At 48.3% G+C, this 15,484-nt stretch overlaps 2 protein-coding genes across 4 annotated transcripts in view; one reads left to right on the top strand and one right to left on the bottom strand.

The window, feature by feature from the left end:
* The window catches only part of LOC125741700 (carbonic anhydrase 4-like), a 250,869-nt gene that overhangs the window by 47,003 nt on the left and 188,382 nt on the right, over positions 1-15,484 (bottom strand). The window lies entirely within an intron of this gene.
* Positions 1-15,484, top strand: part of prr12b (proline rich 12b) — a 44,067-nt gene that overhangs the window by 21,589 nt on the left and 6,994 nt on the right. For both annotated transcript variants that reach the window (XM_049012902.1, XM_049012903.1), the window contains 5 exons: positions 1,629-1,790; positions 7,516-11,831; positions 11,932-12,120; positions 14,087-14,699; positions 14,789-15,258. In XM_049012902.1, coding sequence (XP_048868859.1) covers positions 1,629-1,790; positions 7,516-11,831; positions 11,932-12,120; positions 14,087-14,699; positions 14,789-15,258 — 5,750 coding nt within the window. The remainder of the gene's footprint in view (positions 1-1,628; positions 1,791-7,515; positions 11,832-11,931; positions 12,121-14,086; positions 14,700-14,788; positions 15,259-15,484) is intronic.

Genomic DNA, 15,484 nt, shown 5'->3' with positions numbered 1-15,484 from the left:
GGCCTGAAATCGCAGTCAGTCTGCAATCAGACTTGTCTCTGAGGCTCACACATGAAGGGCCTGAAATCACAGTCAGTCTGAAATCAGACCTGTCTCTGAGGCTCACACATGAAGGGCCTGAAATCACAGTCAGTCTACAATCAGACCTGTCTCTGAGGCTCACACATGAAGAGCCTGAAATGGCAGTCAGTCTGCAGTCAGACCTGTCTCTGAAGCTCACACATGAGGAGCCTGAAATGGCAGTCAGTCTGCAGTCAGACCTGTCTCTGAAGCTCACACATGAGGAGCCTGAAATGGCAGTCAGTCTGCAGTCAGACCTGTCTCTGAAGCTCACACATGAGGAGCCTGAAATGGCAGTCTGCAGACAGACCTATCTCTAAGGCTGACCCAGATGCTGCCATAGACAGTAGGAGGTTTAAGTCGAGCCAGAAATGGGCCAACTTGCCAACAAAGAACGTGCTTATCCTATCCTGAAACAAACCACAAGGGGGTGGGAGCAGCTCAGTACCGGAAGCAGATACGCTGGCAATTTGGCTTCCAGGGGCCATTTTGGTGTAGCGTGCTGGACAGTTGTTGACTCGTTGTCCGGTGCTGTTTTGAGGTTCTCCAGATGGAATTGTGTTAAGTATTGTGAAATAGCACCTGAAATACGTAAGTTCTGTTTGCGCAGATTAATGTCCTCTGTGGCTTAGAATTTATGGTCCAAAATTTGGCCTTATTTGGAATGTCCTATATATCTATACAGTAGACTGTATAGCAACAGTTGTTGGTTTATAGAAAAATCTGTTTGAGGAAAAACTAGGTATCTATGTACAGTTAATTTGGCTTACACATGTGAATCTAAAATTTAGATCTCTGGTCAGCGTGACATTAGTTGGCACTTCAGGAGCCAATCAGACGTTTGATAGTTTTGTGTTTTTTTGGTAGTTTTTATCCCCAGTGACAGAATTAATATATTTTTAATTAAACTGTTAAATAGCCCATTTCCTTGCCTGCCTATACATTTTTCCTGCTTTGTACATCAATATAAAACCAGCATTAAGCACATCAGAGGATCCCTCAACAATCTGTGGGTCTTACAATTTCAAACTGCACCCCTGAAATTCAGTATATAATCTGTTATGTTAATTCTTAATGAATATTAGTAGGTCTGATTCTGTTGCAGTCTGATTGCTGTGTCAGTCTGATTTGCTGCAGCTTAGGTTTCAGCCCACAGGCCAGCTAAAATAATTGAATAAAAAAAATTATGAAAACACAACCGGTGGTGTTTCAGTACCGAAAATCTTCATCAGTGCCGTGATAGTATGCAGCATTCTTAAAGACATGTCACTATAGGGTTATTCTTGCTGGGCAATGGGTAACATTGTGGTTAAATATATGATAGATTCAGGTCCTGCCAGGGACTGCTCGCACGCCCTGAGCAAAGTACCAAACCTATAAAAATATCCTTCTGTACTGATCAAAAATAATTGTGGATGGTGCTTATTTGATGATAAATCAATTGAAAGAGAGGCAGTGTTTCTTTCCTGTTAATGCCCACATTGATATTCTTTCAGATGATGTCCTTTAAGTCATCCTTGCATGGTAATGCTGTATTGTTGGTCACGGTCTCTGCGATCTCCTTCCAGGTCTCTCTGGGCTGTTTGACACCGGCCTGCACCACGCCAGCCCCTCTGGCCCCGACGCCTCCGTCATGAATCTAATTTCAGCTCTGGAGTCCAGGGGTCCACAGCCACCCCCATCCGCCTCCTCCCTCCTCTCTCAGTTCCGCACTCCATCCTGGCAGACAGGTGAGTAAGGGCCCGTAAAGCAGTAACATCTGTGCAGCACCCATGTTTGTACATGAGTAAAAACATTTTATATGGAATGCAGATGTTTATTAATATTAATATTATTATTATTATGAATTATTATTATTATTAATTAATAATGCTGTTCTAATAGGTAGCAGTAGTAGTAACCATAATAGTACTATTATCCATCCATCCATTTTCCAAACCGCTTATCCTACTGGGTCGCGGGGGGTCCGGAGCCTATCCGGGAAGCAATGGGCACGAGGCAGGGAACAATCCAGGATGGGGGGCCAGCCCATCGCAGGGCACACTCACACACCATTCACTCACACAGGCACTCCTACGGGCAATTTAGCAACTCCAATTAGCCTCAGCATGTTTTTGGACTGTGGGGGGAAACCGGAGTACCCGGAGGAAACCCCACGACGGCATGGGGAGAACATGCAAACTCCACACACATGTAACCCAGGCGGATAGAACTATTATTAGTAGTAATATTATTATTGTGATATATCTTGAAATAAGTGGTGCAGCAGTGTTTTAATTTTAGAAATTTTCGTAAACAACTGGGGACTTATGTTAGAAGAGGAGTCTTCATGGATCTGCTACATGGTCCTTGTCTGGCGGCTGGAGACCACATTAAATGCTTGTTATTGGGGAGACTCTGATGTTCTGTGTAGTGTGCTGCCCTGTACCAGAGGCACCTTGCATTTAACCAGCATTTCCCAGCTGTCACACTACCTGCGTCCCCATACCGTGCCCTAAGTTAACGCGCGTGTACTTGTGTGCGCTGCTGTATTTAGGTGCTCTGTAGTCGTATTGTCGCCAAAGTGGTTATTGATCAAGATTCGGAGAGCTCTTTGGGAAAAGGAGAGTCTGCATAATGAGGGAATCAGCATGTAAGAACACAGAACAGGGAATGAAACTCACCTAGAAACAGAAAAATTAAGATTTCAAGACTGCCTTATTGTACGATGAGTGAAAGAAAAGGCTCGAAAGCCAGGGCCAGTAGAAATTAGGACCTGTCTTTCTATGGACTGTCTTTCCTTAGATTATCTCTAATACTTTGGTATTTCTATTGATTATTTGAGCACAAAAGCAGGTGGGTCTGTTTAAAAAGGAGGAGAGAGAAATTAAAAGCTTCACTTTACTTTGGAGTACATCAGATGTAACATTGCTGATTGGGTGGGTGGATGAATGAATGAATGGATGGATGGAAGAAAATTTCTAAACCCATAAATATTGCATGTCATTCAACGGAAGAACTGAACTGTTTATTTTTGCACTTGTATATACTTTTATAATTAGATGTGATATAAAAATTCTGTTTCAAGCAACTTAGGAGTAACAGGTTAACAAGAACAATGTTTCTACGTTAAAGTTTTGTCTACAAAAGTTAGCTAGCTTGCCAACTTTAAATAATATTACTCAGTTACTTTGGGTCTGTTTTCCTAATCTAATGTCCTCAGTGTTAGCTTGATAGCTAGCAAAGCACAGATATAAAATGCTACCAAGCTATGTATAACTCACAGTTTACTTAAATATCAGCCAAATACATCTAGGAGTTGAGCTGCTGAGACACACATGCTGTGGACTTTCATTCCATCATTATCAGCATCTAAATTTAGCCCCAGACCAGCTGTTAGATGCAGATGATTTGTTGCTGGAATGTAAGTATTTTTTCCCAGCTGTGCTAGCAGGTAGCAGTCAGATGGCCATTTCCACAGCCCTTCTGATATCGAACCTTTAATCTGAAAGTACAGCCGCGCCATGCGCAGAAAAGCAGAATAATAAAAATAATTGACCATGATTGAGACTTTAAGGTAAGCGGAAAGCTGCTTTGAAGGTCTGGCAGTGTGCAACCACTGATGGTGTTTTCATGTTTTTGCGCGGCGGCAGACTGGTGAGAAGGGCCTTAAGTTAACATTGCCGTGATTTACCTGAAGATCCTTTAACGCTTTGGCCCTGCTTCGTACCATGAAGCGCCAGGGCCAGGAGCGGCCTCCAGCCAGCTTGTTTTAACATTGCATTCCACGGGTGGTTAAATGCTGTTTCATCGTATGCTGAAGCATAATCTTTGGTTTACACTGTACTGATTATATATAATCTTCATAAAAAGTGAAATAGAGTCAAGTGTATAATCTGTTTCAGCAGAGATCTATGTACAAACCTGGAGTGCTCCAGAAGTAAAAACCATGCTGTTTGGAGTTCACAGGCCTTCATGTTTTTGTATTTCTTTATCATTTGTGAAATAAAATGCATAATTAAACTCGACTGAAGAAAGGCCAAAAAATGGACACTGTTTGGATCCCGGTCAGCATAAACAGTCGGAAGATGGATATGTACTTACCAGCCACTTTATTACATGAAACAAATATCAATACTTTATTATTGAAACAAATGTCTAATCAGCCAATCGGATATCAGCAGCACAATGTATGGAATCATGCAGATACAATGTTCACATTAAACACCAAAATGGCGAAGAAAGGTGATATTAGTGCCTTTGAATACGGCATGGTTGTTGGTGCCAGACAGGCTGGTATGAGTATTTCAGAAACTGCTGATCTATTAGGATTTTCACACACAACCATCTCTAGGGGTTACAGAGAATGGGCCAAAAGAACAGTGAGCGGCAGTTGTTGGTGTGAAAATGCCTTTTTGATAGCAGAGGTCAGAGAAGAATGGCCAGACAGATTCAAGCGGATAGAATAGCAAAAGTAAGGCAAATAAGCACTCGTTACAATCAAGGTATGCAGAAGAGCATCTCTGAATGCGCAACATGTCAAACCTTGGGGTACAGCAGCAGATGATCATACCGGATGCCACTTCCATCAGCTAAGATCAGGAAGCCAAGGCTACAGTTGGCATGGGCTCACCAAAATTGGACAGTAGAAGACTGGAAAAACCGTGCCTAGTCAGATGAGTATCAATTTCTGCTGCAACATTCAGAGGATGGGCTCATAATCTGCCATAAACAATATGAAAGCATGGATCTCCATCCTGCTTTGTATCAACAATTCAAAATGGTGCTTGTGTTGTAATGGTGTGGGTGACATTATTTTGGCTCACTTTAGGCCCCTTAGTTCCACTTGAGCATCCTTTAAATGCCACAGCCTACCTGAGTATCGTTGCGGATCATATCCATCCCTGTTTGACAACAGCATATCCAGCTTCTAATGGATACTTTTAGCAGCATAACATGCCATATCACAAACCTCATATCATCTCAGACTGGTTTCTTGAACATGAAGAAGTGTTCGCTGTGCTCAGGCGGCCTTCACAGTCACCAGATCTCAATCCAATAGTGTACCTGTGGGATATGGTGGAACAGGAGACTAGTATCATGAAGGTGCAGCCAACAAATCTGCAAAAAAATTGTGACGCTATCATGTTATCATGGACCAAAGACTCTGAGGAATGTTTCAAGCACTTTGTGTATCTGTGGCACAAAGAATCAAGGCAATCCTGGAGGCAAAGGGGGGGTCCAACCTGGTATTAGCAAAGTGTATCTAATAAAGTGGCCAGTGAGGGTAAGATTGGATGGTTGGATTAGATTTCTCTGAGGCACCCAATTTTAACCAATTTTAACTAGTGGCATCAAAAATAATATGAAATATAATATTTTATAAAAATAAAATGTTCACATCTTGTAATCAGTACCCTAGTTCTTGATTGTAATTGAAAAAATTAACGTGTATTTGTTCCTGCTCGGCAAGGAAAGACATTATTATAAAACACGCCTTTATAATTTTTTAAAACTCTCATACTAGTAAGCAGTATTTCAGAAAATACCACAGGTACAGAATCAGTATTTCATATTCCTTTTTGTGAAAGCATTGTCATTCAGTGACAGCCAGAAGCATTAAAATCACTTGTTCCTAATAGAATTGAAATTAGGCATCTCTTATTAGATAAAAATGCAAATGACCAAAACTTGCTGGACATTAAGACCTCTTTCCTTGTCTAAGGACTTTAAATATTCGAAAGTCTCTTTGAAAAACGTGTTTGTATTCAACCTTTAAATCCAAGCATTAGAGGGTCATGCAGGATATGCAAATTCAGAGGCATTCTGCATCTGCTAATGTGCACAATTAGCAAACTGCTCGGAATAGATTTCCATGCAGATGTGCAGCAGCTGTGTGTTTGGGTGACGATGTTCCTGCCTTTGTGTATATGCAGGGATGGTGACATTAGTCAGATTGAGCTCACCGGGCTGTGCTCCTAACTGCGTGGTGCTAACATTGCCTTCCTTTGTGTACAAGCAGCTGTGATTTTTATATTTCAGTTTCACTTCCCATTTGAGTCTCACCACTGGTTTTTACTCTTTACCTTGTTTTTATTTTTCACAGCAGGCTTCTACATGGTAAAGTATTACTCGGGGAAAGTGGTTTTTAACCCATGCACAGAATTCGACCCAGACTAAATATGTTTTGATGCACTTAAACTATGGATCCCAGGCAATATGCCTGCTTTTAATACATAATTTATATACAAATTTTGTGTGCTTGATCCTCCTTATGAAAAAAATACCAGAATATTTTTTTCTTCAAATAACATTTCCATGGAGCTGACTAGCAATTGAGATTTTTGAAAATTTTCTTGCTTGCTGGTATACAGCCAGGAATTGGGAAACTTCTGGAATTCATCCATGTTAACTTCTGTATACTCAGAGCAACCTTGCTGAAGGCCACAGACAGTTGCTTTTTTATGAAATTGTAGGCCTTGCAGTTTATAGCTCAGCAAAGAAGACTTTTTTTTTCAACTTTAGAAACTTTCTTGCCACTGGACCAATGGAGGTGACTGGAAATTCAGAAATGAATGACATGTCCTGTAGCTATGATATTGGCATATTGGAATACCTGAAAAATGGCTCAAATATCAGGAAGGGGGCAGTGAGATTAGCTATATGTAAATTTCTAAATAGTAGTGTGGCAGCCTAGTGGTAGAGTAATTATTGCTAATATTTTAAATCATAGCATCTCTTGTTTCTCATATGGTAGTTTGTAGTAGCATTCTGCACCCTACTTCTCTCTCTGTTGCTTTTGGCTGTGAGGTTCAGGATCCACATATGCTTTGCATGGGGTGCCGCTGTGTAGATGAGTGTGGTGCTTATTGACTGTAAGTGAATACCTGAGGAGGGGGAATGCTTCCAGAATCATGTTTATTTTCTCTCTGCGGTGGGATAGCCAGGCATCAAATCCATATGATTCCTCTAGACATCTAGGGATATCCACAGATCAATTATTCTGACCGTGTGTGATTGCTAGGCTGGATTAGCTCATAGTTTCTGAAGAAAAAGTATTACTTGTAAAAATAAATGTATCCTGTCGTTAAAATTGAAACCGCATGGTATGTAGTGGTTAGCAGTGTGACTCTGTGATGGGAAGGTTGGTGTAAGTCCCACTGGCAGGACTGTTTTACATCCAACAGACTCTTAATCTCAGCCGCATAAATTACTGTGGGTGGGACAACCTGTAAAATTAATTTATCAATGAAGTGAATAGTTTTGTGTACCCTCTCCAAACTGAATTTTTAAAGTATTTAATAACTTATTAATCTTACTGTTTTATTTGTCTCTCATTTGTCATGATATGATTTTGTTGACTTTCTTGTATTTGACAGCTATACTTATCGCCTATTACTGCTGTTAAGGGCACATGCCATTTTGTCTGATGTAAGTGTGTGTATCCCCCCCCTCCCCCGTCTCTGTCCCCCACAGCCATGCACACTCCAGCTCCCGCTGAGCTCTTCATCTCTGGTGCCCTCCCCGGTTCCGGAACGTTCCCGTCGTCCTCGGCCCTCTCCGCTTACCAGCACCCAGCCTCGTTTTCAGGCCGTTCCTTCCCAGGGGTAACCCCCTCGCTGTCCCTCCAGGAAACCCCCACGTTCAGTCCCACCTCCAATGGCCTGCTCTCCCCCCACGATTCCCTGCTGCACATCAAGCCACCGTCTCAGTCCAGTCTGGGCTTTGATCGCCTGCTCTCCTCGCAGGGGGCGGCGTACAGAGGAGGACAGGACCCCACCGGCCCCCCGCCTCCGCAAGCTTCTACTACCTCCTCCTCTCGCCACCTGCCCCCACACCAGTTCAACCTGCTCTCCTCCCAGCTGCAAGACCAGTCTTCTCAGTTATACAACGCCTCTGTGTTCTCGTCAGCCCCTGCACCCCCACAGCCACCCCCCCAGGAGCGAGCCATTTCGAGACAAGACAGTGTCATAAAGCACTACCAGCGCCCTCCTCCCTCCCAGTCCCAGCTGCCCTCCTCGGCTCACTCCCTGCAGCACTATCTCAGCTGTGGGGCTTCGGGTTATCAGCAGATCGCCCACCACAGGCATGCCGGGGTCTCCTGCAGCCCACTCGGCGATCAAAGTCCCTCGTCTGAACCGAAACCTTCCCCACGGGCAGAGCAAGGCTACCGGCCCATCATCCAGCCCCCCTATACCACCTCTTCATCCTCATCCTCTGGGGGTACAGGGAAGGGGGCGAAGAGCAGCTCCAGCAGCGGCTACTCCTCCTCCGGTTCGGGGTCCTCCTCTCGGACTCCTCATACTCCTCCATCCGCCTCCTCGACCTCTTCATCCTCCTCCTCCTCCTCATCTGCATCGGGAGCGCATCCACCGAATTCAAATCCCACGTCCAGCTCCACATCTGCCCCATCTAGGCAGCAGCCCCCACCCCAGTCTACTCCAGCCCCGCCACCACCCCTTCCACCCCCAACCTCCTCATCCTCTGCCCCGCAGCCGCCCCCAAAGCCGTGCCTCTCAGGCTATGGTTCCCCCGTCGCCCCTGTCAAGCCATCTTCAGCCCTCTCTGGACAGACACCCCCCCAGCAGCAGACCCAGTCCTACTCCCCCAGTCAGCCCCCTCCCACACACCTTACACAGCCCTATGGTGGATTCAGCTCCCCCCAGGCCCAGGACCTGAGCTCTGGTGCCGGTGCTGGTCAGGGCAAAAGTTATGGCAGTTTCTCGGCCGAGGTGGTTTACGGGGCCGATTCAGGGTACAGTTCACTGTCAGCGTCTCTAGGGGGTGCCGGAAGCCCGTCCTTGGGCTATAGTGGCCCAGGCCACTCACCTGCTCTTCTAGGATCTGGCGGAGGTGGGGGCTCAGCAGGAGGCAGCACAGGATCCGGGGCGGGCAGTGGAGGTGGTGGGGGTGGTAGTGCAGGATCTGGGGGAGGGGGTAGCAGTGTAGGGAGTGGAGGGGGAGGAAGCTCATACCACCTCCCAGACTCCAGCCCCTCGCCCTCGGGCAATTCTGGAATAATCCGTCCTGGGCTTCATTCTCCTGCCCCAGCTCGTCGTGCTCAGTCCCCAGGGGGAGCTGGGGGCAACAAGTACCTGTCCTCTGTGCTCTCCCCAGCTTTCCTGTCCTCCCCACAAGGTTACACTGATAGCCGGGGGCCCCCACCTCAGTCCTACCACCCCACGCCCCCTAAATCTAAGACCGACTCCGACATCCTCGGGGTGGAGCGATCCCATGATGACGAGGATGATGATGACGACTTCTTGATCCAGCATCTCCTGCAGGCTCAAAGCCCAGGCCCCCATGCCTCCCAGCACCACTCACAGCAGCCCCCCCAGCCACAGTCCCAGGCCCCGTCTGTACCACAGACCCAGGATGGTGGGAAGGCACTGGCATATGAGCTGAGCAAGAGCTCCGAAGAGAGGTATCACCTCCAGAGTGTCATCCGCACTAACAGCGCCACCTCTAATGCGGGAGTTAGCATTGGGGGTGCAGGAGGGCCCGGAGGAGCGCCCTCTGGTGGCATGGAGGGCCAGATGGACATTTCGCTAAAGAAGCAGCAGCAGGCAGCACAGCAGCAGAAGCCTGAGAGGCCTGGAGGAGGCGGCGGGGGGAGAGGTGGGGCAGAGCAGGCGCATTCGCACTCGCACACCCACACGCACCCCCATCACCACGACTCCCTAGGCTCCGTGGTGCACTACAGCCGTGGCGACCCATACTCCCACACCCTGCCCCAGCACCAGGCCCACCCTTCGCACGCTCTCACTCAGCCTCACTCACATCCCCACATGGAGCTCCAGAAGAAAGCCCAGGACCCATCAGAGCATCCATACCTGCGCAAGACCCCCGACCTGCAGCCGCCACCACCCCAGGCCGGCCTCTCCCTCCTGGACTCGCCCACTGACCAGCCACGCCAGCCGCAGCACCTCCTGCAGTCAGTACTGTCCCACACGACCCGTGGCAAGATGGACTCGCAGACCCAGCAGCACTCCATGGGACAGCAGGCCATGATGGCTGGGGCTGGGGGCGTGGGGAGAGCAGCGGGGGAGAACCAGCCCTCGTCCTCCCAGCTGCAAATGCAGCTCCAGTCTCAGGCCATGGAAGCCCACTATGGCCGGGGAGCCCAGCAGGACCAGAACCAGTCCAGCCAGAACTCTGTCCCTCCCTTAGACATGCTGGAGCACTCGCTCTCTCAGACTTCCTCCAGGGAGGTAGGGGGCACTGGAGAGAGAGGTGTTGGTGGGGGAGTGGGGGCTGCCGGGAGCAGCAGCGACCGGCACAGGCAGCAGCAGTCTCACAGGATGCCCCCCCTTCACCAGTCCCACCACGCCACGTCTGAGCTGCACGACTTCCTGTCCGAACCCGACTTGGGCTTATCGGCCCCCTCCCACATGCATCACATGGCCCCCCATCACCCCCACCCCCACACTCACCCCCACTCCCATCACCAGCACCCTCATGCTCACCACCCTCACCACCCTCATCCGCACCCCCATCCTCACCATATGCCCCCACCCCAAAACTCTGTCCCCCCTCAGCAACAGCAGCAGCAGAGAGAGCAGGATGGCCACCCCTCCCAGCTCTCCCAGTCACAGCTGGAGCAGCTGAAGGAGCATCAGTTTGACACGGGCAGCCCTGTAGGGAAAGGCGGCCAGGGCCAGCAGCAGAGATTTGTACCCCTGACCTCCATCTGCTTCCCCGATTCCCTCCTGCAAGACGAGGACCGCTCCTTTTTCCCGGGAATGGAGGACATGTTCTGCTCCGACGACTACAAGTCCAGCTGCAGTGGAGGAGGGTCAGAACAGGCTGGGCAGGAGGGGGTTTCAGAAGGGCGACGTGGGCAGGACGGCATGGAGGCCGTGAAGGCGGCAGGTGGAGCCGCCGGGGGCAGTTACGACATGCTGGGGCACCACGGAGACCAGGGCTATGATCAGTACTGCCACAGCCTCCCAGAGTCCGGCGGCGGGAGTGTGCACTTGGACCTGGACTCTCTGAAGACGCATGAGCTGCCCTCCACGGTGAACACGGAACAGCTCGGCCTGATCCAGGGCATGGGGGCCACTGGTACCCCTGGAGATGGATCAGGGAACAAGATGCTCGGTGGGACTGGGGTTGGGGGAGGAACCAACCCTGGGGGGCTCACTTCTCCCATCTTCTGCTCTTCTCGCCCTAAAAAGCTTTTGAAGACCAGCTCCTTCCACCTTCTGAAGCAAAGACGCGACCCGAACTCCCTGCCCAAGAAGAGTTATGCACAGGAATACGAGTTTGAGGATGATGAGGACAAAGCCGACGTTCCTGCTGATATCCGCCTGAACAGCAGGAGGCTCCCGGACCTGCTCCCAGACTTGGTTTCCAGCTGTCGAAAGTCAGCGGGACCTGTGGGAGGTGAAGGACCTCTGAGCCCCCTCATGGGTGACCTCGATTTCTGTCATACCTCTGGATACCCATCGCTTGGCCCTCCTCCCCAGCTCATGCCTCACGACGGGCCCAAGAAGAGGGGCAGGAAGCCGACGAAGCCAAAAAGAGAGGGGCCCCCACGGCCCAGAGGCAGGCCTAGGATTCGGCCATTACCGGAACCCCACCACTCCCGAGGCATGATGGGGGCCCTGGGGCCGGGGCTCGGCGGAGAGAGCCGAAGGGGGAGAGGGCGGGGTAGGGGGCGAGGGAGGAGGGAGGACACCATGATGGACATGGCCAGTAAAGGCCAGAACCAACATCACCAACATCTACAAGTGCAACAGCAGTTGCATCACCCAGCACAGGAGCTTGCGGAGCCCATCAGACCCCTGAAGGTGAGCATAGCGGCAGTGGGCTTGGTATAGCTGGTACAGGCTGCGGAGCAGGTCAGGCCAAGCAGTACAGTCGCGGCTTACGTATCTGTCTCTCTCCTAGATAAAACTGCCGATCCCACCCATGCCTCCCTCTGATGCCCTCCTCAGAACAGACTCACTGTCTGGCACCGACCCAGTTCTGTCAGATGGTTCTGTAGGTTCTGCTCCTTCTCTGGGTCTGAGCCCTGGACCCACCAGTGGGATGGACATGAACAGAACTCCAGATAAGATCAAACAGAAAGTCCAAGAGGTGAGGGACCGTGGGCTTGTCGAAGTGAAAGTGTTCATGGCATTTGTCTTTTATTTTTATTTGTTTTCTATTCCTGCTTTTAGTGGCTGTTTCTGCCAGTTTTCCATCTTGCTGATATTTTACCGCAACACTGGGTTGCTCTCTTCTTGAAGAATTTTGAACTTGATGCTGGCATCTTTCAAAATTGATTTTACTCTTTGGTATTAAAGCATTAATGCAGCTTGTTTTGTTAATTTGGTCCCAGTGTCTGGCTGCGAGTGCAATCACTGAGTTCATAGCTAGGAGGGAAAATTACTGAAAGCCAGGATCTTCTTGAAGTTTTGAACCTGAACCATTTTTGTCAGGGAGAAAAAAGACAGACCTATAGTGCCTATGAACATAAGGAGATTTAATAATTTCACAGCAGTGACAAGGAAACTTGGCTTTCAGGTCTGATGTTTGCCTTGTAAACTGAGTTTCTCTGCCTTATGTGGAGGCTGCATGATACTTGACTGACCATCTATGCGTGCTGTACTTGATCACTTTCAGCTGTGGAAATAATGTATAAGGAACGTTTGCCATGAAATACTAGGAAAACAAGTATAGAATTTGAATGACATTATGTTTTACAAGATGTTTGTTCTTTTAAATTTTAAGAAAAATCTTTAACAATACAGTATGCCAGAAACTCATGGAATTTCGGACAAAGTTCTGTGAAGTAATTTTTTTCAAGAAATAACCGAATGAGTTAGTATTATAGAAAGATATAACTTGCATTAGAGTTTCAAACAATAATGTTTATAACATGAGAGGTCACACTGACCGTTTAAGCTGTATAATTGCAAAGCTTTGCTGGGTTTTGTTATCAAATAATTGGTCTCTATGGTTCACTTTAGACTTTTTAAATATGCCTATTGCCTCACTCTTTAACTGTTGACATTTGGATGAAAATTGTTTTAAACCCAAGCTATCATATTCAGGAAGGGCCAGTTGATTGTTTTACATGTTGGGAAAGTGCATAATGTGAGTGACGGACAAAACCAGGAAACGGACAAAAAGCAAGGCCATCAAGTCCGGCAGCTTGCAATTAATCAGACAGCCGGACAATCAACGTATCAATCATCAGGCTAAACAATAAGCAGCAGAATGCTCCACCTTCTCAATGCCAATCATCACCAAGCAATAGTCCCACCTTTCTCGAGTCAATCATGTTCAAGTGGCAGGAAGTCCCGCCTTCTTGTACTCAATCAGCCAATCATGGCTGAATGAGGAAACATAACTGCTTTTTACTCTGGAGACTTTTGGTTTAACTACCCTGCCATGTTAAACCTGGTCTTATTTTGTGTTTATTTTAATAAATATTATTCATTGCTCTTAGAATATTTTTATATTGCGCATGGCATTACATTTAATCTTTATAAATTTTTTATAAGAAATCTTTACATATCAGGCCACACAGTTTGGTATGAAAGGTCATGTGCTTCTATTATACTATTGAAAATGTAGGAATTCACATGTTTATTGCCTTTCAGCTACAGGATAACTGACTTATCAGTTAGCAACTATTGAATTGGGGTATTTCTAAAGCTGTAATGCTGTTTACATACTTTAGCTGTGTAATTGCTCATTGGCTATATAATTAAAGTTTGAAGAACATGATTGGTCAGTAGTTGTGAATACCAGTTGTATTGCAAGTAATATAACACACCCACTTTGCTAAATTGAGACACCAGTGGTCAGTATTTATCTCTGTAGTTTATGACAAATTGAGGGGCAAATGCTAGAGAGAATCTAACTCCAGGTATGTTATACAGAAGAAGAAACAACCAAGGTGGGCATACCCAGCCAGTCAGGCTCTTCCAGGACCAGTTTTGAACCTGAGATTTTAAATGCTTTGTATAAACATTATCTGAACAGCTGTTATGACTTCCTCCCATCTTTCCTTTAATCCCTTCTTTCTTCTCACTACTTCTGGCCATAATTCCAGGTTGATGATAAAGAGCCAGAGGTTAAATCCGGATTTATGGCCTCCTTCCTGGACTTCCTTAAGTCCGGCAAGAGGCCACCAGGGTCGGGAGTGCCTACAGGGGCTGGTGGGACTCCTGACAACGGTGGCACCTCCCCCAACAAGACAGGCATCCGTCCCCTGTCTCCACCACCACCCCCTCCACCCCCTCCAGCTTTTGGTGAAACCGAGGGGGATGGGGGCTTGGCACTCAGCAACTGCCCCAGTCCATGCAAGCGGCTGGATGAGGAACTGAAGAGGAACCTGGAGACCCTCCCATCCTTCTCCTCGGATGAGGAGGACTCTGTGAGCAAGAACCAGGACCTGCAGAAGAGCATCTCCTCTGCCATCTCGGCGCTCTACGATACTCTGCAGACGCCGCTCCCTGTGGCTCCGCCCACGCCGGTGCCTCCCACCCCCCAGCCCCCATCTCTGAGCCCCCCACCAGCTCCACACGTGCACCAGGTGTCTCCGGAGCCGGCCGAGCTCGAGAGGCAGGAGGAGCAGGAGGACGAGGAGAGCCTTGGAAGAGAAGAAGAGATGGAGGAGGAGAGAGAACCTGAGCTGGAGGTGCTAGGTGCCCCCAAAGTGGCAGGTATGGACCTGGAAGTCTGTAGGAATGATGGAAGTGACCTGGTTTAACACAGCTGGTCTTACCTGGCCTTTTTCCATCTCTTTTTTTAGATTCCCCCACAGAACCCCCTCCGGTTCCTGCAACTGCCTCTCCTCCACCCCCCTCCCCATCCCCCGCACCCTCTTCCTCTCCTTCCCCTCCACCTCTGCCCCCACTTTCTCTCCCGTCCCCCCTCCCTCCGCAGGATGAGCCACACCAACAGAAATCTCCACCTTCCAGCCCGCTTCCTCCATGTCATTGTTCCCCGTCCCCGCCACCTCCGATACTCCCTCCATCCTCGACTCCGCCCCCATCCTCCCCTCTGCCTGTCCCCGAGTGTCCCCAGCCATCACCCCCTTCCCCCCCTACCCCAGAAGATGCCCCTGCCGCCCAAATAACACCCCTGCATTTGGCCAAGAAGCAGATCAATGCCGCCATTGCCGGGGAGAGCGAGGAGGAGGACAGCGAGAGTGGCGGAGAGGGCATATTCCGCGAGAGGGATGAGTTTGTGGTGCGGACTGAGGACATTGGCACTCTTAAGGTATCGTGTGTGTGTGTGTGTGTGTGTGTGTGTGTGTGTGTGTGTGTGTGTGGGTTTCTATAGATCACATTTGAGGACCATATTGCCCCAAATTTCCCTACTTTTGGGACATTTTTTGAGGTTCCCATTTAGATAACCTCAGTTTTAGAAAAATCTGTGAATGCAATCAAAAAAGTAAAAATGCCAAAAGTCTTGTATTTTGGTTGGTTACTTATGGTTAAGGTTA

Source organism: Brienomyrus brachyistius, chromosome 5 (genome assembly GCF_023856365.1).
Source record: "Brienomyrus brachyistius isolate T26 chromosome 5, BBRACH_0.4, whole genome shotgun sequence".
Taxonomy (NCBI): domain Eukaryota; kingdom Metazoa; phylum Chordata; class Actinopteri; order Osteoglossiformes; family Mormyridae; genus Brienomyrus; species Brienomyrus brachyistius.
Note: the sequence above shows the minus strand (reverse complement) of the source record. Positions and strands in the feature narration are given on the sequence as shown.